General features: G+C 41.2%; 1 protein-coding gene across 6 annotated transcripts; it reads right to left on the minus strand.

The window, feature by feature from the left end:
• Positions 1-6816: 6816 nt before the first annotated feature.
• On the minus strand, positions 6817-10133 carry LOC136493137 (protein XRI1-like). 6 transcript variants are annotated; one of them, XM_066489181.1, is made up of 9 exons: positions 9878-10133; positions 8755-8804; positions 8540-8653; positions 8324-8460; positions 8154-8232; positions 7982-8084; positions 7842-7894; positions 7484-7564; positions 6817-7388 (listed from the first exon to the last, which is right to left on the minus strand). In XM_066489181.1, the coding sequence occupies exons 1-9, from the start codon at positions 9937-9939 to the stop codon at positions 7132-7134; spliced, it is 936 nt and encodes a 311-aa protein (XP_066345278.1). In that variant the 5' UTR covers positions 9940-10133; the 3' UTR covers positions 6817-7131. The 6 variants fall into 6 exon arrangements, with proteins under 6 accessions (XP_066345278.1, XP_066345282.1, XP_066345277.1 ...); XM_066489185.1 differs by having other exon boundaries at positions 7982-8063; positions 9878-10131; XM_066489180.1 differs by having other exon boundaries at positions 8540-8656; positions 9878-10131.

The raw sequence follows: 10133 nt of genomic DNA on the forward strand, positions 1-10133 counted from the left end.
TATCCTTAAAATTGGGTGTGACACCATAGAGTAATTGTGATAATATCTACACTTGCATAGAAAAATCCACAAACTTCCATGACAACATAATTTTAATATATAATTAATACATAAAAATTTCAAATGATTTTAAGAAAGCGGTACTGCACATTGTTCCTAAATGGATACATCTCATACATAGTTATATGACTGAGATATATTTCTATGTGTGAAGGATGTGTAGTCCCGCTGAAACGTTACGCATCCTTAATATGGCCTAAGAGCACATCTTCACAAATCACACATCTACTTACTACTAAGGTTTTAAGTGATTATTAATTCTAGCATTGTAGTTGAAAAATTTTAATCACTTCATCTTATATGGTTGTTCATAGTAAAATTAACTATTTTTTGGGAAATAATATATATAAATATCTAGAATTTAAATAGATCTATGCCTTTCATTAGGATTACTTTAGTTTTGAACCACGTGTAGTCCAAATCACATAATTCCAATAAATAGACATAAATACACTTTATTTCTAAAAGATCATATTGTTACCAAATGAAAATTGAATAATTTACACAAACAAATATTAAATCAAGGGTACGGTAAAGTTTCATGCTAAAAATAGAAAAAAGTCTTGCGATCATTAAACATATTTGAAGAGCACACAAACTGCTAAGGTATAAATCAACTTCAACCATTTGATGTTTTAAAATTTTAGTATATTTTATTAGTTGCTGACATTTTTAACAATATATAATAGCAAAAAATAAATTGTTTGAGTCGGAAAAAAACAGGCGGGATAACTCCCACTTCTGACCTAAAAAAAATTGAAATGAGCGCCAATCTACCTAGCAGAGTTTTGCAGGTTACTCGACGGTTTGACCTAGCCCAGACCTAGCGCTCTCTCTCCCTCTTGATCTCTTCCTCTCTCCTTTCTCTTCTCTATGCTGCCACCCCTACTGCTCCTCGGCCCTCGCTGCTTGACACACAGACCTCCCGGCTCGTCGCCTCCACGTGGGCACAATCGGCACCGTCGCTCCTCCGCCTAACATGCTTTTTCAGATCGGGATCTAGATTTTGGCCATAGTCACTGCTGCAGCACATGGCACTGGTGACCGACGGAGCAAGTGGTGAGCGCAGGCGCGAGGAGCTGGTGATGGTGGAGGGGATCTTATGCTCCATGAATGATGGGGCGTCCAGCCATGGCAGATCTACGGCGAGCGGCTCTGGCACCATGGTCTCTGGCGGCCAAGCACCAGGCCTTTCCTTTTTGGTTATGTAGAAATTGTTTTTTTGCATCCTCTGGCCGGTGTTGATCCGTTTCTTTGTGCATGTCTTGCCTTACAGTGTGGATTCTTTAGCCAACAAACATTGGTATGACCTCAGGGCCTGTCAGGGTTCAGCGTTCGCAACATAGGCAAGACTCTGCTGGTTAGGACACTGGCCACCAAGGTATGCCTGTCCATCTTCTCCTGCTTGCTCTATCATTTGGGAATCGTCTCCTACTGTTGTATCATCTTGGTGTAAAAGGAACGCCAAAGATGTTTTCACTGGCACGCAGGCATGAGTTTCTAGCAGTATGGGTGATTCAGCATGCATGTGTATTTGATCTGTAGGATTGTTGGAATATCTGTGATCTGGATGTGGTTAGAATTTTTGTGTAAATATAAGTTATTGGAGCATCAATATTGAACTGTTAGGCATTTAAATGAAGATCATCTCGATGTCTTATGTATGGTTATGCTTTTCTGATTCATTATTCATATGATTGACATAATTTGGTGACGAGGGCTATAAGCTTCATTTGTTTGGAATTTTTCAGAATTTAATGTCTCACGTGCCAATCAGGGCTGCTTCTCATATGTAAGGACAACTTTTATCTCAATTTCTTCCTTTTGTTTTTGAATTTCCTCGAATGGTCCAAAGCATGGAGTATTTGACATCTCCTTGGCTGATCTTGAGAATGATGAGGATCAAGCACATAGGAAGATCAGACATTTTTTAATGAGGCCTTTTGTTTCTCTTGGCCAGTTCGCCCTGTTATCAGACTACTTTCTTGTCATTCCGTGAGTGTAGTAGTATTTCTGAATTTACTAATTTGATGCAATACACCTATGGTCTTAAACATTGGTTTTGGCTAGGCTCTGTTCTAAGTAAACAAACTAATTGTAACATATGTACCAGGCTGAGGTAACCATTTTGACTCTCTAAATTCAGAATAAGTCTTGGTACCCAGCTCAGAAATTTTCTAGGTTTCATTGGAACATGGAAACCTAGCAAGATGGCTGGTTCAATTGTCAAAATATTTTGAGTAGTTCGAGCATTGTTACGTATGTAATTTATTGCGAAAAGAAACCTTAACAGGTTCATTCTTGTTTCATGGCTGGTTGATTTTGGCAAATGTGGAGCCATTTTTTTAAGTTGGTCATATGCAACCTTTAAGCTTTTTTATTCTATGTTGGTCCAACATTCTCTATGGTTTGAAATATAGTTACCATTATCACACCTAAGTATGGTCCGACATTCCCTTCGGTGCATGTACGTGTGTATGGGAGAGCAAGCCTTTGATACATGTATGTATTGGAGAGTGTTGGGGTGTTGATAGACTGGTTGCTTCCTCTGTATTTGCACTGATGGTAGAAGTCTGCAGTGTTGGTTCTCATTGTTGTTCTCTCTATTTGCTATCAGAGAATTGTACTTCACTTTCAGAACCTAACTGTTAGAAATAATCTTTATCACTGTAATCACCCGAATAGAATCTTACAGAATCTTAAGATATAATCACTATAACCTAGATTTTGCTTGTACCCCATTTTTAAGCACATTCCATATAGACGACGCTCTCTGATTTCTTTTTCTTTTTTCTTTGAATTGGGATAATTTCTAATTTCTGTATATGCGTCATCTTTTGTTCTTTATTGGAATCAACAGAGGCCCCTCTAGTCTGAACTGCTTCCACCAACTAATGGTGTCTGTTTACAGTTCTCATGTGATCACTTTGTTTAATTTCATATACAAATGACTGGTTAGTGACAAGTTTGTTTTAAGACAAAGCGAATAACTGATCACTGTCTCCTTCATTAAGCAATCAAATCAAAAGGCCAAAGTAATGTAATAACTCTGATGTCACTACCTTTCTTTGGCCTTGGATTGCATATGTTCTACAGTACACATAAGTGTTCTTGCTTGCTCGGCTTAGTTAACATCATGCTGCCCATGAACTTAAAACTTGAGAACCTATATAAGCTTTTGCTAACCAATAATGATCCTGCCAGTTTGTTATAATGTTACACTCTAACATGTCCAGTGTTTTAGTGGTACCTTTGTAGGAGATGCAACCAATACTATGAGCCTCTAGGATTTTAAAGAACCTATAGAAAGGAGTAGTCCAGATTGAAGTAAGGTAAATACAACAGCTGGTTAATTACAGAATTTTCATTGGAAGACCTCGATTTTTTAAGTTGCTCGCTGAAATCAAGTGCCATGATGAGCTGCATTTTAAACTTGCAGCTGCCTGTGAAGAGACTACATGGATTAATGTAGTTATTTATTAGCAAGTCTGCAATGCACAGGTGAATTTTTTTTTGCAACTCCACTACCTGTGAATGTTTCTGTATCAGTTTTAAAAGTGTATATGGTTTTCGTATAAGTGTGATTTTTTTGTGTATATACCTGATTGTCTTCTAGGTTTGATAAAATCAAATGATTTTTTTGCAACTCCACTGCCCGTGAATGTTTCTGTATCAATTTTAAAAGTGTATGGTTTTCGTATATGCTATTAGTGAATGTTTTTTTGTATATACCTGATTGTCTTCTAAGCTTGATAAAATCAAATAAAAATCATAAGTAGATGTTCTCATTGTAGGTGTTCTTAAATGAAGATCAATGTTGTAGACAAGTCTATTAGGGGAGCATTTTTTTTATCATATAGCCTTTGGATGGGGAATTTTACTTTTTAAAGATTCTACATATATGCAAACCTATTAGTCTTTAGTTTAAGATTTCAAATTGCTTATTTTGTTGAGTCCATGTTGTTGTTGCCAAAATAATACAATTTCAGTTTACCTAATGCATATACCAATGTTATTGATTCTTTTCAGGAGCAAGATTGAGTTTGAGTGGGACGCATGAGTGATGGGATGATAAACATCAAGCCAACTTTTGCTGCAGTGCTAGACAAGTGTGTGTACTGTCAAATACCTTGTGTGTTTGAGTTGTTTGTGTGTCTAAAGTTGAGTTTGACATTGGATAGTTTCATTAATGATTTGTACAAACAAAGCATATTTTGGTTTAATGGATGTCTAAATGTTTCATTGATCATATATTGTCATTCTAAAATATCAATAGCGTGCAATTATTGTTTTATGCTACCAAACAAAGCGTTGCAATATTGTCTATCGACATAATCATTTGGCGTTGCAATATATGATACCAATGAAACAAGGCATGTGGCAATTGTCTCCAACTTATAGCAACCAAACATTTATCATGGCAATAGATGGTTCCACCTGTAGCAATCACAATCTTTAGTGTGGCGTTAGAGAGGCTACCTCTAGCAACCAAATATTTGTCGTGGCAATAGAGGATTCCATCTATAGCAACCACAGAGATAGTGTAGCAATAGAGAGAGCAACTGTAGCAACCAAATATTTGTCGTGGCGATAAAATGTTCCACCTATAGCAACCATAGAAAAAATAGCGTGGCAATAGAGGGTCCATCTATTGCAATGCTATTGATGCGTGGCAATAAGGTCTATTGCAACACCCAGTCTCATTGCTAATGCACATATTGCCACTTTTTACATATGTGGCAATAGGTATCTCTAGCAACACCTAGTGTGTTGCAAAGTTACTATTGCAATACCCACGGTGGTTGTTTATACTATGGCTTGCAACACTGCATGGTGTTGCAACAACACTCTATTCTGTTGCAATAGGAAAAACCTATTGCAACACCAAAATAAGCCGTTGTGCAAACTTTAGACCACGGTTATTGTGGCAATGCCTGCCAACGAATTTTTTGTGTTGCAATTTGTTCTATTGCAGCCATTTTTGGTATATTGCAACATTTTTAGGCCGTTGCATCAGGGGTAAAACCTTGTAGTGTTGCCATGTTTGCCGCCGTATAAGCGGCCTTTTTCTTGGGTTTTCTGCCGCCATATATTATAATCGTTTTTTCTTGGGTCGCTCCCATGTAATGGAATTACTTCATAAGTAACCCGTTTTTCCTAGTCGTGTCATGTCGTGCCAAGAAGAAGGCCCTGGCACCACCCTTATACCCCTTAGACGTGTCGTGCCAGCCAGCTAAGCCTGTTGACATCAGAGCCCTTCACATCCTGCAAGAACCATGTCACAACAAAAAAAATTGGAAAGAAAAAACAAAAATCACAGATCCACTTCATGTCCATAGTCAATCACAAAGTTCACAACAAGGACACTACACAAATCTATCCAAATCAGAGAGGGAGGGAGAGGGAGAGCTCGGAGGAGGAGCTCGCCTCCACGCCAAGGAACTTGAAGGGGCTTGCTGTGGTGTGTTGGCCGCTCCTCTCATAGTAGCTGGGTCACAACAACTGAGGGAGCAAGCCTCGATGACGCGGCTGCGCCAGTGCATCGCCTACTCGTCTCAGGGAGCAGGTCTATAGTAGCTGAGGGACCAAGGTCGCCGCCAACGAGACTAGGAGGGCCAAAGGAGAGGAGGAGAAAGCTCGACACTCGGGAGACAGAAGAATAGGAAGAGGCAGCTGAGTCGAGAAATGATAAGGGCATTGTTATCGTTAGCGTTTGCTATAGAACGGGCCCTTAACGGGCAGGCCTATTAAACATGCCATGCTCGTGCCGACAGCCCAAGCACGACACTAGTCTATGGGCCGAGCCGGCATGGGCACGATGGTAAACGGGCCATGCCATGCTTGGGCCAAGCCTTAGCAGGCCATCTCATGCCTCCTTTTAGGTTCAGCCCATTTGAACATCTATAGGGAGAAGTAGCGGAAGTGCTAGTTTGTCAAATTTTACTTGGCAAATCTTGTAATTTGCCAACTCCCAAAATTATATGCCAAGTAAAAAAACAATTCATCTCCAAGAGTTTAGTATTTTTGACTTGGTAAAATAAAAAAACCCGTTAACAAAACGAAGAGGCCCGCTAAGCAAACGAAGAGCCCCGCTAAGCGAACGAAGAGCCCCGCTAAGAAACGAAGAGCCCCGGATGCCAAGCCGTATACGCACGCGTATATTTGCGCGTGCGGAGGGAAGATTTGCCAAGTTGCTATTGATGCCAAGTTGTTTTGCCAAACTGTTGGAGGCTATTTTTTCTTGTTTTGCTAAAATTATATGGATGCCAATTTGAGATAGCAAACTCTTGGAGATGCTCTAACAGATTGGGTGGTTGGATTGGGAACTGTTGGAGATGGTTTTTCTTCAATGTTCCTAAAAATACTGGATTGCGAGATTCTTTTGGGAACTCTTGGAGATGCTCTTAAAAAAAATAGGAACAGGCAAGCAAGTTTATACTTTGCACGCTCATTTTTTCCAAGGGCTAAAAGATTGGGAGGTTGAATTGGGAATTATTGGAAATGGTTTTTCTTCAATCTTCCTAAAAATACTGGATTGGGAGATTAACTCTTGGAGATGCCCTAAGGCATGGAATTCAAAGCTAGCATCAAATTTTCTCATTAAGTGAGTTTGCTAGTGTGATATAAGAAATTATCTCATTAAGGGCACGCAAGGATTGAACAGCCTCAAGAAGTAAATGGAATTTAACACACTAATTCCTTTAACTTCAGTTTTTTGTATATATGATTGGCCACATGTTATAAATACACCATAAGAATGCTGAACATCTGAAGGAGTTTTGCTTTTGCATCTACAGTATTCACAAGACAAAGCCACGATACAAAATTGAAAGAAAAAAGTAGCAGCTGGAAAGCTACAGAGGCCTGCACATCGACCAAAGTGCCAAAAGCAATCGAGAGAATGGCAGATAAATAAGAATCAATGGCATCCTCAGGTTCTAAGCCCTCTGTTCCTTGAACTGTGAATCAATGGCAGCCTCACGTGCCTGCACAATTGACCACCAAGGAGCTGCCTTCTCCCCTTTCTCTTCTGATAAATGGAGAGACTGGCAGATAAATAAGGATCAATTCTCAGCCCTTTGTTCTTAGTATTGTGATGCTTCCTTTCCCCCCTTCTGTTCTGATTCTTGTCTTGCCAATCACTGGCTTGCCAGAGAACGCTGAAGTTCCAAGGATCTCCGGGGCCTTCTTAGGAGGAGCATGGATACGCTGATTTATATCCTGTAAGGTAACATCACCTTCCTCCCAAGATGGTTTGATGAGAGTAAAAGGATATGCTACTGAGGTAGTTAAGTTTTCCTTCACCTTAACTAGTGATGAGCTTGGTCCTAGTAGTAAGGCAAAAGAGGCCACATGATTAGCACCGATGAAACTGGAAGTTCAAGTGTGTTCCAAGTAATAATATACGGTCAACATGAAATACCTTTGGAGACTTTGAGTGTAGAAAGCTTCCTAGTTTCCTGCATTATGAAACTTTCTGTCATTGGTGCAATCTCACTTGTTCCTGTAGGTATATAGAAATAATAGGTAAGTTGTTGACCCCAATACAAAACCCTGGTGCTAGGAAGGCACTTAAACATCATGGTTGCTGGTTATAATAGTACATTGCGGCAACTGCAAATAGACCACAACTGTGAAGGAAAATAGGAAACTAAAATGCTCTTCTCAGATATCTGGTGAGAGCTTAAGAACAAATATTAATGGAAATGTTGGAAGCTGAGTTGCAAAATTAAATGAAAAATTGACTATTAAATGGTATAGAAAAAGCGATTTGCACTGACCTGAAATACCAGCTTGATCATTTATACATGCAATGCTCTCCTGGCTACAAGGCCTACAGCAAGTAGGAGATGAATATACCACAGCTAACATATAAATGAGCCAAATAAAGTGGTTTCAGTGGAACCAGAGAGGGACAAACGTTTGATCAGGCTCGAGGTACACAGGATTTCCATAAGAGCAATGTTCCAAAAGATTATCTTCTTGCTGGTAGGGTGCTTCATCTGACAAGGAATTTATTGTATCTCATGTAAAATTTTCAATTAGCAAAAAGTAGAGGCACTATTTAAGCATATATAATGAAAAATACAAACCTAAATTATTTGAAGTGTGGTGCATATCACAATTTAAGCTCTGTGGTTTATCAGTGCAGAGCAATGAAATTTCTGCAACCTGAAACATGGAAAACAGAACATGCATAACTATGATATGCAAAGATTAGCAGAAGAGGGATTTGAAACATAGCTAGGAGCTGGTGAACAACCTCAGGTGTACTGAAAGGTGAACCGGTGTCATGAGTCCCAACTTCTGACTGACTAGACTCTGAAGGGTACTCCAATGTGCGCCGCCGCTTTGATTCCCGAGATTCCTCCAGGTCCAAGGTCTCCTTGCATGTGATATCTACACAAGTAACGGACGTTTTAAGCTATGCATTCAAGAGTGGTAGCAATGGTAATTGGCCGAACAAAAAGCTTTGTACCACCAAGGTCAGCGAAGAAATCGCGGCAGTCTCTCAATGGGGTTTGATTTCCAAGCAATCCCAACAGCTCATCGTCATCTTGATTGAGGCAATCCCACACGAATTTGGTAGCATCTGCTGTAAAAAAATGAGACATAATGAGAAAGCAAGTCCAAACAGGTACTTTAAAGATTGTTTGTGACATAGATGGAGGTTATGGATGTGAATGAAAGTACCATAACTTGAACCGTTAGGTTCACAATGCTCTGCTGTCCAATCCCAGAGACTGCGGAAAGCGTTACAAGAGTTCAGGAAAGTGCTACAAGCGTTATAACTATAATAAATTGCCAAAAAAAAAAAGTAGTGCACCAGAATAGCAAGTCAATTTACAAGCATTCAGTTCAGGAAAGAGGTATAAGTTCAATCACACCCACTTAAGACAAGCCATGATTCATGAGCTACTTTTGTAGGTTGTACGCAGATTTTGATCTGATTCTACTTCGTTATGTACGAACAATCAAAGGCCCTGAAGCACATACAAGCTATACACTAAATTAATTCCTGCCAATCAGACATTATAACGAAGAGGATACACACGCCCCATTCCAGCCCCTGTGAACCCATATCGTCCCCCATCCAAGCTTTGGCTCAACTGAGCCAGGGTACAAGTTGAATCAGGTAAACCTAAGACGGGTCATGAAGCTACTCTTGTAGGTAGTAGACAGATTTTCATCAGATTTTAATTTTAGTTGGACATGTAAGGTCAATTATCCACTGAAACAAATAAATTAAGGGCTAGCAAGACAACAACTTTATTACCAGCGGTCAGGCACTACAACGAACAGCATACACACGCCCATTCCAGCACCAGCCAGTCCAATATCCTCCCCAGCCAAGCTATAGCGGCGGCGTCAGCCTAATCTCCGATTTGGATACAAACAAATCGGCAGCCCATAGGGCGCATCATCGCAAAGGACCATCCGAACCAGCGGATCGAATCCGATTCAACATGGAACCAGCACCCAGGACCGAGGACCAAGGACCGGCGGATGGATCATCCCAATCCGCCAACACCGGCACACCAGATCGCTGCCTCGGTAGGATTTCTCTACTGTTAGATCGCCGACGTGAACCAACAGCCACCGGAATCCCCCGTCGGCGGCGCGGATCTCAGCTCGCCGGCACGGCCGAGCGAGGTCTCATATCATCCGACGACGGCGGCGCATTGGTCCCAAACCAAAACCTCCCCCCAATCCCACTCCAAGTCCCCCGAAACACGGAGCAGCAACAAAAACGCGAGCGGAGACCAGTCCCCAAATACTCGGATCAACGCATACGACTCGGGCCCCCCTCACCCACATTTGGCCATGGCCGTCGGCGCTTCCACCGGCTGTGGCGCCGCCATGGTTCGACGGGTCCATCGGGCCGCCGCAACTAGCCGTTGCAACGGGTCTCCTCCTCCAACTCGGCAATCGGATTCGAGTGTCTACTATGCGCGATGCGATGGCGAGAGCATCCTGCTACACACTCCCCGGCTGCTGCTGCGCCCACGGTTGCGCCGCATTTGTAGTCCGAGGGATGAAGAGGGGTGGGTCGTGGGTCAGAAAAGGGAAGA

This window comes from Miscanthus floridulus, chromosome 11 (genome assembly GCF_019320115.1).
Source record: "Miscanthus floridulus cultivar M001 chromosome 11, ASM1932011v1, whole genome shotgun sequence".
Classification (NCBI taxonomy): domain Eukaryota; kingdom Viridiplantae; phylum Streptophyta; class Magnoliopsida; order Poales; family Poaceae; genus Miscanthus; species Miscanthus floridulus.

What these genes read in the sequence shown, in the direction of transcription:
- LOC136493137 (XM_066489180.1), bottom strand. Translation starts at nt 9,939, where the DNA reads ATGGACCCGTCGAACCATGGCGGCGCCACAGCCGGTGGAAGCGCCGAC. An exon ending in ACCTAACGGTTCAAGTTATG is followed by an intron (nt 8,657 to 8,754) that starts GTACTTTCATTC and finishes ATTTTTTTACAG; the next exon opens with CAGATGCTACCAAATTCGTG. An exon ending in TTTCTTCGCTGACCTTGGTG is followed by an intron (nt 8,461 to 8,539) that starts GTACAAAGCTTT and finishes TTACTTGTGTAG; the next exon opens with ATATCACATGCAAGGAGACC.